Below are 14,103 nucleotides of genomic sequence, written 5' to 3'. Positions count from 1 at the left end.
TAATTGACAAAGACGCAAGTCTTTCACACATTACCAGCCCATAACTGGACAAAGAAGTACGTGACAAAAGCATTATCATCAAAAATAGTCTTAGACAAAGGTATTACAGTTTTTAGTTGCTATACAGAAGTCCCCCTTGCATAAAAGTACATATACATACCTAGTCCTTCTCCTCCCCTCTTTAACTTATCATTTAAATATATAAATGCCACAGCTGCTTCCAGAAACCAGGAAGCTAGAAATGCAGCGGAAGTTACATGTGGATAAACAGGGATATTAAAGTCTAACACACCACAAAATAAATCAGATTGATACTGCTGCATGAGAAGGCTTACTTAGATCTTTACAGCCATTTTCCATCTCCTGACTCATTAGCCACATCTTCCCATTTTTCATCTCCTTTTAAGCCGCATTTCTTCTCCTACTCTACCAAAAGCTGTTCTAACAAGCAAAGACAGGTATTACCCACACCAAGACACCCTGATCCACAGGACATCATATAACCTGTCTCTGAAAAGCCTAAACGAGGTGAAAGCTCAGACATATTCTCCTAGAGGCGTACCCAAAACATCCTTTGCCATCTGAACCAGTATTCTCAAAAAAAAAAAAAAAAAGGCAGCAAACTTCACCTTTAAACTGATACACAAGCAGCAGCTCCAAACATCTACTTTACACACACTGAGCCACTGTTGGCCAGTAGCTTGCTTGTTACAGCACACCTCTTATACAGAGAGGCTATCACTAACACCATCACACTACTCATTCCAGTTGTTAAAGGACTGTTGTTTGGCCCAGAACTGCCCTTAAGGATTTTCAGAGAAGCCTTCTGACAGCCACTGCTCTCAAGTGGTTCATGCAAAGGTACATACTTTTAGCTCCCAGAGGGCTCTTAAGACTACTTAAAATCTAAATATGTGTGCCTCTAGGCTGATCCCAACCAGGAAAACAAGTTCAGACAGATCACTGTTTATTCTTTTAATAAGCCAACTTACACAGAGGAAAAGACAACTAAATTGCTTTCTCTCAAAAGAACAGTGTCATACAGCCCCTAAAAATTAAGTAAACATTTGGGTCTACTACCATTCATGAAAAAGTTTGTGGAGAAAGTGCTGACTGATGATATGCACTAAGAGTAAAGTAGACTCATAAGGGCAGCAGCCCATATACTATGTAACAATATTATTTGTCCAATTACTATCGCAAATACCTACAGACTGAAGGACTGGGAGAGCGTCAAAGCAGTATTACAACTGCTAAAAATGTGCAAATGACTAATTTCACCTTGAAACGCACTCGTAAGAACAGCCAGTAGTTTCATACTGTACTAGTGTTTCTGGTTCGACCGCAGATGAGCTTGTTTCTTTTTTTTTTTTGGTAAGACTCAAACTCTGCCATGCCTCAGCTCTCTGTCCAGTAAATGCATTTTATTTTGCTGGCAAAAGTGGTAGACAGATGTGTCATTTGGGTCAGTAGGAATTTCAGGTCATCTCCAGTCTCACCCCCCACTCACAGCAAGATCAGCCATGTGGTGTGACTGCTCAGGGCTTTATGGGCTGAAAAGCCTACAAGGAGGGAGACAGCACCATCCCTGTCTGTGGACACCAGGCCCACTGCCCAGCAGTTCTTGTGGAAGGAAAAGCTTTCTCTCATCTCCCGTCTCTATGGCCCAGCTCAGCTCACTGCCCACCAGGGCTCAGGGCCTTCTGCCCCTAGTCCTGCTGGCATCACTGCCAAGCCTGCTGAGTTTTCAAACAGCATTGAAAGTTACATGGAGTCAAGCATACCTTAAACAGACATCTCAGGAGGCTGATTAGCTTTACAAATTCATAAATTTGGGTAACAAGCACCACTCAAACTATTCATATTTCATTCAGATACGAAAGATATCTTCGTCTCTGTGGTACATCCACAAAACTTTTCATTCTTCACAAAACTGAGCCTCTTATTTCCATTTATTAATCCTGTTGTACAATTCCCATATTTTTCTAAGGGGGACTAACTAGCTCTTCAGTCCATACACATCACACATAGCAAACATTTACCACTCACATTCAAGTGTTCAAAGCTGCTCAGGCAGTATCATGCTGTTCCTGAGTGCTCCATTTCATATCCTTTTGTGCAGGTCAATGTGAAATCCTGCATACATGTACTGCATTTGACAGCAGTTTACTCAGAGTTATCCTAATTTGGACTAAGCATATGAATAACCACATATCTACAGCTCTTCTTAATAGCCTGACCATCCAATTTTTTGAGATGTATGGAGATAAAAACAACACAGCCATCTCAGTCAAGCAAGTTATGAAAAGATACATAAATCAAATTTTAAAAGGGCAAGTCAGCCCAAATTATAAAACAGGAGGACAGGTACAATCAGATGGTGATTAATTTCAATATTATCAAATTCAGTATTTGAATAATTCAGCAAGTAGTACCAGCAGCCACAAAAATTAGGTCCCTGATCTTGGACACTCTCTCAATACACACAAAGATTACTCAAGATTGATATGCAGAACTGTAAGCTAAATCTGATACTACACAGTTAATTTAAGTAAAAAAAAAAAAAACTGCTCCAACAAAAACTATCAACTCATTTTCTGTTCTCATGCATTGCTTCAAGCAGGAAACCTGATGCATTCAATCATTCTGTGCAATTAACTCCAAAGACAGGCAATTTGACTTAGTATTTCTTCAGGAACACTGACATTTCTCATTTCAGAACACCTAAAAATGTTTCAAAACAAGTAATCCTTACTCCACTTGGTTACAGAACACACAACATTTGTAAAGATCAAAAAATCTGTACCCACAAAAGAAAAACAGGTTGTATTTTTGCCACAGCAAAAGTCTGCAGTATCAACTCCTTTTGCAACAGCTCTTCTACACTTCTCCTAATGCTACCAAACTTGCACAGAAAATCCTTCTGGATTCACAGATTGATTCCAACCCAGACCAATCTTCAAATCACCTAGTTCCAACACCTGTGCCATCAGCAGGGGTATCTTCCACTAGATTAGGCTGCTCAAAACTTTGAATGGGTCATCTGTGTTATACCACTCAATGTGGAAAGAAACAGTCACCATCTCAACCATCTTAGTTGCACATGAAACCTTCCACTCAAAAAAAGAAAGCCTACAGCCCAGTTGTAGTATCAGCAGAGAAAAGATTCTTGATCACCAGAGGTATGTCCACAAAAAAATCACTGGTCTCCACCACAACGGCTAGTTTTATATCGTTCAGCTGCACTGGTTCAGAGGAATTTCACTACAAGAACCACGCTTCTTATAAAAATAGCCTTTAGCAAAAGACAAGCATGACTCCATTTAATTTTCTTTCAGTTTGCTCAACTGTTACAGAAAAAATTCAGCTACTCAGTTGGTTAATGAGGCTGTAATTCTCATCCTGCCTACCAAGATCTCAACCATGGATGTAATCCAAGGCAAGTGCTATTGCTATGCCAAGTTTCACAGTTTAGCTATCTCAATGCAAAAGCAGCTTCTACAGTCTTCTTCACTTTATGCAGTTCACTTTGTCAGCAGTTTTCCAGTTCCCTTCAGAATGGGTCCTCTGGCCAGATTAGCAATAGCAGTTTTAGGTCAGGACCTCAATTTGGGCTTGTAGCTCAAGGTACAAGCACAAAAATTAAAAAGTCAAACTCATTAATACACTAATTTCTTCTCTGCTGCATGCATGCAGTACATGCATAGTCTGTTACAAGTAGCATATGGTGTTTTAGAGTTATGACTTTAGTTGTCCCTCTTTTGGAAGCAGAAAGCAGCTTTGAAGGCTTATTTGGGTAGAAATGAACCACGCCAGGATGTCTGATGGGATTTCTACACGTGTTACTAGAGGTAAAAATAATACACTTAATTACAATTACAGCAGGTACTAGAATTTTAAGATTTAAATTTAAAATATTTAAAAGCCCTTCTTAAATCAACTGTCCTGTGCAACCAGTAAATGTTCACCTCTAGTTATGCTTGCTGGATCAAGACTGGAGATGAACAGCAGATACAGAAAATTTAAATAAATCCCAAGATCTTGCTCTGCGTTTAAACTGGGATGCACATGAAATTTAATGCTAATGGATAAATAAACACAGAGGTCACAGAATTAATTTTCCAGTATTCCAAGAGGACAAACAAAATGGATGGCACTGAAACAAAGACTCCACTACAAAAACAAAATGGAAACAACCAAGGTGTGTATGCTACCATTCCTGCAATATACTGCCCATTTCAGTGCAATGGCTATGTATGCATATGCCCAAAGCAACTTCAGAAATCCAAATACCCCATTAACAATCTTTTCCTCTGACAAGACAGATGGCCACAATACTTCCTTCTTCCATCTTCCATCTTCCTTGTCAGAAACACTCCTTACCAGACCAGAGATCTAAGGGACCACCTTCTCCTCCTCCTCACCACCTTGCACACACTTCTCACAGGGTCACCTGAAGCAATGCTGCAAGGAGCCTTACCAACTTCTGTAGGCAAACAAGTACATTTGCGCCCCACTGGTTCCATGAGCTATCAGAAACTATCTCGCCATTCAGAGCACCTTTCTGCAAAGATGGTGCTCAAGTCCAGGCATAGCTCTTCCTGCAGCATGTAAGGGATAAGACCATAACTTCAAGAATGCATCCAGAAAGTAAGTTAATCACAAGTAAGATTTGAAGAAACTCTCCACTTTGGTACTGAAACCAAAAATCACATGCCACAAACAGTTACAAAACTAGAAGTGGCGAGGTTACAAGGCCAAGTTTGAATAGCAGGCAGACAAACCCTTGCCCTTTTTCTGGTGTTTAGATATTTAATCAATAATTTTTGATACCCACCACACCAAGTCTAAAGCAGTGAACAATTTCTTGAAGGCACTTTATAGCTACATTATTAATAATAGACACTACCATGACATTTTTAGCCGATTTTATTTACATTAAGGTATTTTAACAGTAAGCTTTCTACAACACTACACAGAAACAACCTCTTGCATGCCAAGTCTGACTTTCCAAATCCCAATATATGGAGAGACAGATCTAAGCCCAGGACTCAAAAGCACATTTTTCCCTAAGAGACTCAGGGGCCATGAATGTTTCTGCTAGGAATGTACCTACTACTCATTTAGAAAGTAAGACACAAAGCCAGCCCAAGCAGCCCATTTCAAATGTTTATGCCCCATGACATGTAGGTACTAGTCTGAGTATCTGCAAAACCCACTGAAATCTCTACCTCGTCATACCAATTCAGCCTGGTGGAAATGGCACAGAGTATCCAAACTGTCTTCTGACCTGCCTCCTCCTCTACCTCCCTCCAGGTAATACTGCATAAATTTTCACCAGTACCAATAATAAACAACAGACAATTGAAAAAAGGAAAATACAGGAAAGATTACTCCAGCCACCCCTTTTAGCACTTAGTTCTACTTCTGACAAAGTATGTAATAACAGCATGTAGTAACATGGAAAAAAATACAATCAGCAGGCACACTACTGGTAGAGAAACTTAACTTATATTACCTTTCCCTTTCCATGGCTGAACCTCCTCTCTCTACCCTTGCAAAACAAAGTGACTAAGGCATTTGCCTATAAATACTTATTTGAATTTCCAAGAAAAATTCTGTTCATCCATTCTGCAAAACAAATCCTACTAACTTCCTTTCTGACATCAAGACTTAAAGCACAGAAGAACATCAGTATTCCAGCAATCATGCAATGGCAGTTTCATGCCATAAGAATACGTAAAGCTTATTCAGCTAAATCTAAGTAAGGACTTAGCTAAACAAACTCATCCTGAGGAGTCTGACAGCAAATGCAGCTAGCACAGACCTACAAAAAGGTCAACACATCACAGTGAATACTCCAGGACACCCTGAGTACTCTTTCCTACCTCTGTGTAGACTGTCTTACAACATATTTGAATGTTAAAGTGTTCCCTCTTTTGCCAGTACTTAGGTAGTAAGTATTCACAAGACTGCATATGCACACTTTACAGTATGTTACAGCAATTCAGTTACTTTCCAATGTATAATGCTTTCCTTCTACCTCTACTCCACACTCAGCTGAAGAAGTAACTAAAGTGTCTTAAGTCCATAACACGATCATAAGTGCTCTACCACCTCAGTATTTTTCTAGCTTCTGCATCATTTGGGCAGCTACAGTGGGTATACTGGATATACCTGTTTTTTTGCTAAATGCAGCAAATCAAACTAGTCATTCTTGCAACATTTTACAGCCTCATCTAGTCTAAGAATCTCTGCAGTTTCTGATCAGCAGCTGGACTATTTGAGCCATCAGCAATATCGCAACTGCGTGAGGGAATGAAGAATCGGTATCACCAGTGCTTTTCGTGAAGTCCAAGACTGCCTAAGATTATTCTCATTCTGATCCTCGGAGGGAATGCTCACTGCCAGCACATTTAAACACCAATCTCTCATCCCAACTTTGATCCCTCGTTACATCTGGGCTTACTATGACTACCAAAACAAATTAAAACCCCTATTGCTTAAGTACAGGAGTACCGTGAGGAACAGTGGCTCAGACGCAATAGAAAACTGTGTGACACTAGTTTAATCTCCATATGGAAAACTCCACCTTGCTGCCAATTCACAATTTTCACATGTATGAAAGTAAGAGCTTCCCATTACAGTTTTCCACATTATGTAATTACTGCTCTTAAAACTTCACATATTTTGCCAGCCAAGTCAGATTTAGACTGTGAGCTACTTCAAAAACTTAACATGGCATTTTAAAATAAGTTTCTGAGAAAGCATACTTAAGATTTCTGCCGTGAGCTATTTCTCTTTCGCTTGGTTTTAAAGCAGAAAACCTGCACTCCATATAAAAACACTGACTACTAAAGCCAAGTGTTTCAATGAGCTCATCTTTCCAAGATGTACTTTACTGCAGAGCTGTACACCAGAAAGTCTATGTGAAACACGTGCTCTTCCAAATACAGTAAAGACCAACAACTAGCACTTAGTTCTCTTATCACAGATTCTGTCAAATTTAGCACTGCACTTAGTTGTTCTGTAAGTATTAGATGCAAGGAGACCCTACAAATAAACAGCAATTCTTATTGAGCAAAAGCAGCTTGCTCAGTATTGGCAGTTTCTCTGAGTTTCAGTGGGAATGAATCAAGAAGCCTACTTGAATTATTCAGCCACCAGAGACTCAGGGTAACTTTCAGAATTTCAACATGGATTAGGCAACAAAACATCTTGATCTCACCCACCAGCTGTGGTAGCTAAAACTTACAAATTGTCTTATGCCAGCTTCTCCAGAACTAATCCTTCTGAGTACGTCAAATTAGGTAGATTTTACATAGGCAAAATCAAAAAAACACATAGCAGCTGCCTTCGGAAATGGAACTACAGATGCCAAAACCCAAAACACCATCAGCTATCCTGCTGCGTAGTGCTGTGATTTTTCAATTGATTTGGGGGCTGTCAGAAAAAGAAATGTCTGTGCACTAAGGCAACATTCTCTCACACTTTTCAAATGTTAGCAACAGCTGGGAACACTCACTGCCTTCTGCAGATACTAGCATCTACTAGGAAAGCATTTCGGGAGAAGTGAAGATGGCATTAAAGCAATATTGAAATGTATATTCAGCACAAATTGAGTTTACCCATTAGCTCACTATCAGCTTTATTGCTATGAAGAACATCACTGGCCACAAATAAAATCAAAAGCCATCATGTCTTATGACAAAGTTTTATCTACAAAAGCAGCATTTCTGCATCACTGTTACTAGAAAGGAGCTTGTGCTTGCATCCTTGCACTATTTTTAACTGCAAAGTCTACGTCTGCAGAGGCATTGACTTATTTTAAGAAGCACAGGAAAGCTGAACTATTCCTTGGGCTTTTAGAACACTAGATCATATGTCATCTATTTCCTACCTAGTCTCCAAATAAAGGAAGCTTAGCTTTATCTCTCAAAAATTCTAGCTTAGTATTACAAGACTTTAATAGAATTCAGCCTGGGCCTTCACTGTAGTTTAAATATTGTCATCTAGAAACCTGGGACATACTCTGCAAGCTTTTTTATATTGTCTTTTTTTTTTTTTTTTTTACCTAGATCACCTAGCTCAATCACGCCAGTTCACAATTTTTGAAAAGGCAGTAAGTACATCTTTCCCTCCCATTTAAAAACCAGCATTTAAAAGGAATCCAGGAAAAATAATAAAAATCAATGTTCACATTAATATGGTAAAGTCATAATAAATTTACTTGCAAAATATTATACTAGCATGATTAACCTAGAAACAGGAAGAGATTTATGCAAATATACTTAAGACATACCCATCACAAAGACTAAAGCAATTAAAAATCTCCACTGCATATGGAAAAGATCAACCACTTCAGCAAAATAAAACCACATAAAATAAAGACATCTATTGCTGAAGCAGAAATATCCATGTGGGTACATTCAGAAGACATCTAAAAGGGGCATTAAAGATGTGCTTGGTCAGATTTTAATACATCTGATAAAATTCCTTAGCAGTTTCAAGGGCATTAGTATGTGTCCGTAGTTATAAATCCTTAATAATGTATCATGGCAAAAACTTCAAATATCGAAGTTTCTCCCAACTAACCACTATTCTGTTTTACATACAGTATGTAGAATCACCAATTTTATATTTGCAAACAAAATTATTTATGCATAATTGCTATAAATGAAGCTATAAAGCTATCACCCTTATACAGCATTTCTGAAGGGTCAGAGAAAAGACATGAAAAAAACTGAATGCAATTTCAGGATTCAGAATTCATGAAACTAAAAAAGGAAAACTGACGCTCTAACTAATGCTGTGGTGTTTCCTCAACCAAGTGTCCCCACTCACTGGAACACCTTCTGGCCTCCCTCCGTTTAATTTAAAATTGGCCATCAAAGCAAAGTCAAATGGCATGGAGTTTTTCAGCACAAAAAAATCAGGACCGTATTAATTTTCAAGAAAATACACACATCCTGAAATACTCAATTCATCAGGTGTTACCACTTTATCCAGTATCACTTGTAAGAACGCAAGACACTGAAGTCCTATGTAGCTACTAAACCTTATCAACCAAGGCTGTCTTCAAAACTTCAAAAATATGGCAACACCTTTTAGTCTTAGAGACTTCACTTAAGTAAACTACAATCAAAGACTGTTTAATAAATACAAATTTTCTTGCGCGTTTTGGGTAGTTTCTGGATTTTTTTTTTTTTTTAATAACCATCAGTTTTCCCATTCTAACAAGTTACACCTGTATTTAAACGGGCGTTAATGGGGGTCACCGAGCTGCCTGGCTGCTTCAAGAGTTCTCACCATCAGCACTACTCAGTTGAAGCAAAATCAACTCACTCTCTAAGCACTCAAGGCAAGAAGGGTACTTTTTTTCCTGGGCAGGGCAATCTGAAAAGGCAGGCAATACAGCGAACCTCGGTAATGCTCCGTGCAAAAAGCAGTGATGACGGGGCGACGATCCCTCAGCCTGACCCAGGTCGGACGCTTGGCTTCTCAGCGCGACGTAACCCCCGAAATAAAATAAAAGCATTTGAGTCACGCACCCTTTCACCCCCATACCCCACCCTCCGCTCCCCTCCCCGGCCGGCACAGCTCACTCGCACCGCCTGCCCCGAGGCGTGGGGGGCCGGAAGGCCAGGACCAGACGGGACCGGGGGTTCCAGCGCGGCCGCCGCGCCTTCTCCATCCGAGGGAGCGCTGTCGCCGGCCACGCAGCCCCGCCGGCCCCACCCGCGGGCGCGGCTCGGCTCCCTCCGCGCCCCGCAGCCGCACAGGTGCGCTGGGCAGCCCTGCGGCCTCCCCGCCTGCCAGCCACAGCCCCCGCGCGTTCCAGCCGCGCCCGCCTGCTGCCCCACGGCTCCGCCGGGCCGGAGGGCGCGCTCGGAAGGCGACATAAGGGCTCCGGTTAGAGCAAAGTGAGACGGGAACATGAGGGAAAGGAAGGTGCAGCTTGCAGGGAGAATGGGAGCGACACTCGAATGGTAGGGCCATGCTAGAGATATAGGTGGGGTGAAAGTCATTCAGAGGGATGCTGCTGACTCGACAAAGGGTTTATTGAACTGTGTTTTGTTCGGAGGACAGGTGTTTAACCGTCCGATTAGTACCACACTAAAAACGGGGGAGCGGGGCAAAGGAAACAGTCAGAAAAGCTGAAAGGTTAAAGCAAAAACCATGTAGTATCAGAGAGAAGGGGATGAACCGTTCGCAGAAAAAAAACCCACTATCAGCGACTGTCAAGAAGCCCCTCTTGATCTAACACCACCATTATCTTGGAGTTTGGAACCCAGACCGCAACAAGCCGGTACGGGCGGAACGCCACCGGCCACCTATAGCAGCAGGGGATGGGGAAGGCCTCCGCACATTCCCTGATCTACCCCTATCTCGGGGGGTTCCGTGGCCATACGCCGGCGGCCCCTAGCCCAGCCTGCCCCTCGCCCAAGCCGCCCCTCCTTCCCGCCGTGCTCCCCGCGCGGGCTACACTCCCGCTTCGGGTCCAGTTCTCCTCCTGCTCCGGGGCGAATCCGGCGTCCCGGCGCGCCTCTGCCAAGACCACATGGCTCCCAATAAGCCTTGGCTCCGTTCTCAGCCTCTGGACCCGCCATTCTTTCAGCAGCCTAAGACCCGCGGTCCATCTGCTCGCTGTCCTACAGGAGCGGCGAGCTTCGCGAGCGTGGTTATCGCTGATGGCACCCGACGCTGGGAGCGGGTGCGGGAAAGGTGTCCGCTGCCCGAGGGAGCGGCGCAGCGCCCCGCAGCCACCTCACCTTATGGCTTTGGTGCTCCCGCCACCCCACCGTCCTGCAGTCGCCCAGCCGCCAACAGAAGGAAGTAGGTCGGTGACGGGCAGATAAAGGCCCCCACAGCCCGCCCCCGTAGCCACCGCCTGAGTGACGCTGCCGGCGGCCACTCAAGAAGCCCCGCGCCCGCGGGGCCGCGCCCCCGGGGCAATGCGGGCACTTCGCGGAGCCAAGGCCGGGCGCGCCCCACTCCGCGACTACCGCCGAGCACCTTCGGCCGGCAGGGAGAGCGACGCAGCGGGGTCTGCTGAGCAGGATGGGGCAGGAGTTTGCCTTCCCCGTCCCCGGTGGGGTCAGAGGAAGGGCACCCACAGTGTTTGCTCGTCTCCCTAAGGCTCCGCGACTGGGCGTCTTGCCCTGTAAAATATCAAGCCCCGGAGGCTCCACGCTGCCTCCTCTCCGGAAACAGCTCGGCGGGGCGGACGAGCCCCAAAGCCGCCCGCCCGAAGGGGCGCAGCGGAAGCGAGCGCTCCGCGATCTGCGACGCGCATTAGCCGCTCCGACAGCGCCGTCCCGTTTCCCAGCGGCATCCGACAGCGAGGGGACCCCTCTTCACTCCCCGCAATGTTCGGCTGCTGCACTCCGATACTGCGCTCCTTCGGGCGCCTCGTTGCGCGCGGGTAGCGCTCCATAGAGTGCCCAAAGCGGTGTCACTGGGGGGAGGGGGTCCCGTCCCCTCGGGAGCGCATGGTTTAGTGTGTCCCCCACCCTCTCAGCGCTCCAATGACTAGTCAAAATACACCGTCTCACCGCCGGTCCTTGGAAACGACTTGAGGTTCAACTATTCATTTGCCTCGCTCATATAGATCGCACATTAGTTATTTTCGTACGCGAAATAGTGGGTACGGTGTAACGTGCTAGCAGCAGCATAAATTAAACAACAATGGCAGTGCTCGCGGCCGGTCTTTGCCGGTAGCACACGCTGCAGCACCAGCGTTTACCATCGCCGCCTCCTCCTACTGCCCAGACCCTCCCACCGCCGCGGGGACGGAGGGCGAGAGGACGGGAGACGCGCCCCAGGACGGGACGCCCCGTCCGTCCCTTTGCCCGGAGCTCCGCCGGGATCCCTGCCGCAGCTGCCGGACGCAAACTTTGCCCGCGCACACCGGTGACTGCTGTCCGCGTCCCCCGCCACCCTGGTAGGACCACGGACAGAGATCGGGGCCGCCCCGCCCACGCTGCCCATGCACTGCCGCGCAGTGCCCCGACGCCCCGAACAAAGGGATGCGTCCCCTCCCGCGGCGGGTTATTCATCCCCACGAAAAGACACGGGTCCGCCCCCCTCCCCCCCCCGCCCCGCTCTACGGTAATAGACTTCTCTCCGGGAAAGCTCAGCGGCTCTCCTCACCGCGCTGCCCGCCCTCCGCACCCGCTGACAATACGGCCGACCGCGTCTTTGTGCGCCGTGGCACGCAGCCGCCTCCCAGCCCCGCAGGAAGCCACAAAACGCCGTGCGGCTAATGCAGTTAGGCACGGAGAGCCTAATCCCGGCTAATCTGGAAATGCGGTTTTATCTCTTCAAAGTGATACCTAGTCTCCCTTCACCCGCGTGGTGCGTGTCCGCCCCCTCGGATACTACCCGCAAGGAGACGTATCTGGAGCTGGACGGGCGCGGTCACGCTGGGAACTTTGCAGCCGGGCCAGCCCAGGTAAGAATGCGCACGCCGTCCTGCGTGGGCGCGGTGCGGTCCCCCAGTTTCAGCGGCTGCCCTCCCCACGCTGCAAACACTTCCAGCAACTCAGCTCCGCGGGCACGCTGCCATACCCACGAACTGCCTCACTTAATGCCGTCGGCACGAACCGTGTCAATACGGAGCAAACACAGGTGATCAGCGTAATTATACAAGGCATGCACCTCTGGAATGGGTCGCGTGGACCCTATCGCACGCGTACAATAATGGAAAGAATCAAGCCATAACTTACCTTCCTCTCCTCGGCTTACCAAAAAAAAAAAAAAAAAAAAAAAAAAAAAAAAGTAACGGTGCAGCTCTCCCGAAAAGGAGTAAGAGGCAGACGGATAGATCGATCAAGACAACAGACAAGAGCTAAATTGCTGACAGTTCTAAAAGGAAACAAATAAAAAACAAACCAAAACAAAACCAAAAAATTCCTTTCCCTCCCCCACCCCCACCAGTCCGACACTATGGGGGAAAAATGAAAAATAAAAAAAAAATGGAAAATTAAAAAATGAAAACGGGAGAACTCAAAAGGGAAAGAGTGACAGGACGATCCTCCTTTCACAACCCAGTGGAACAAAAAGAGGGGAGGGAGAAATGAAGGAACAAAGAAAAGAGGGATGGAAGGGCGATTTTAAAGACGCTCTCTCTCTCCCTCTCCCTTCCTCCCTGCTGGTCACTTCCTAGCGGCTCGCCACCCGAGCCAACTGCAGCATCGCGGTGTGTGCGGGGGGGGGGGGGGGGGTGGGGAGGGGGAAGGACGCCGTGCGGTGCGGTGCCGCGCCGTGCCTCACAGGGAGGCGGACCGCTCCGAAGATTTATAGCAGCCCCGCCGCCCGGCTCCTGCCCGCCGCCGCGCCGGGGTGCGTGCGTCTGCGTGCCGCACCCGGCGGCGCGGCCGCGGGGGCGCGGCGGGGGGCGTGTGTCCGTCCAGGGGCGGCCGCGTCCCGTCCCGCGTCCGTCCGTCCGCGCCCGCCCCCCCCTGCGCAGCAGCCGCCCCACGCCTACCCCGGCGCCACGCGCGGCAGCGTCCCCGCACCCCGGCGCAACGCACGCTGCTGGCGGCGCCGCGCGCCCACATTGGCCCGGCCACCGCCCACTCGCTCCGCCCCCGGCGAGGCGGCGGCCGCCCATTGGCCGCGCGGGCCGCCACTCCGGCAGGGCCCATGGCGGCGCGCTTCAGCGTGCGTTGCGCCGTGCGGGGCCGCCTCCGCGCGCGCGGGCGGGCCTGGGGGCGGGCGGCGGCGGCGCGGCCCCGGCACGGCCCCGGCACGGCCCCGGCACGGCATTGCGGCCGCTGAGCGCCGCTCCCAGCGCGTCCCGCGAGGTGCCGGGCGGGCGGGCGGTGCTCCGGTGGCGCGGGCAGCTGCGCGGGGGCGCGGCCGCTGCTGCCTGCTCGGCCAGCCACGTGGGAGCGGGGCGGTGCATCACGGCACGCCCGGGGCGGCCGGCTCACTGTGCCACCATTCCTTCGCCAGAAGTGCTGCCGAGAAATCTGCCTTTTTTTTTTTCTTTTTGTATTACCGTCTGTTCCGTTTTGTTTGGGTTTTTTGGTTTTCCTCTTCTACTTCTTTTTTTTTTTTCCCCCTTTTTATTTTATACCCCCGCTCCTCCCAGTTCTG

At 47.4% G+C, this 14,103-nt stretch overlaps 1 protein-coding gene across 9 annotated transcripts in view; it reads right to left on the bottom strand.

Annotated features, from left to right (window-relative positions):
- The window catches only part of ELAVL2 (ELAV like RNA binding protein 2), a 93,403-nt gene extending 79,846 nt beyond the window's left edge, over nt 1–13,557 (bottom strand). For 2 of the 9 annotated variants that reach the window (XM_048291630.1, XM_048291632.1), the window contains exon 1: nt 9,423–9,546. In XM_048291630.1, coding sequence (XP_048147587.1) covers nt 9,423–9,538 — 116 coding nt within the window. In that variant the 5' untranslated portion in view covers nt 9,539–9,546. Of the gene's footprint in view, nt 1–9,422; nt 9,547–10,772; nt 11,307–13,489 lie in introns of those variants that run through there. The other 7 variants (XM_048291629.1, XM_048291631.1, XM_048291638.1 and 4 more) reach the window with 6 other exon arrangements.
- Between the last annotated feature and the right edge of the window lie 546 nt (nt 13,558–14,103).

The sequence above is a fragment of the Corvus hawaiiensis genome, chromosome Z (assembly GCF_020740725.1).
Source record: "Corvus hawaiiensis isolate bCorHaw1 chromosome Z, bCorHaw1.pri.cur, whole genome shotgun sequence".
Classification (NCBI taxonomy): Eukaryota; Metazoa; Chordata; class Aves; order Passeriformes; family Corvidae; genus Corvus; species Corvus hawaiiensis.
The sequence above is the reverse complement of the archived record's forward strand: the minus strand, read 5'-3'. Positions and strand labels throughout refer to the sequence as shown.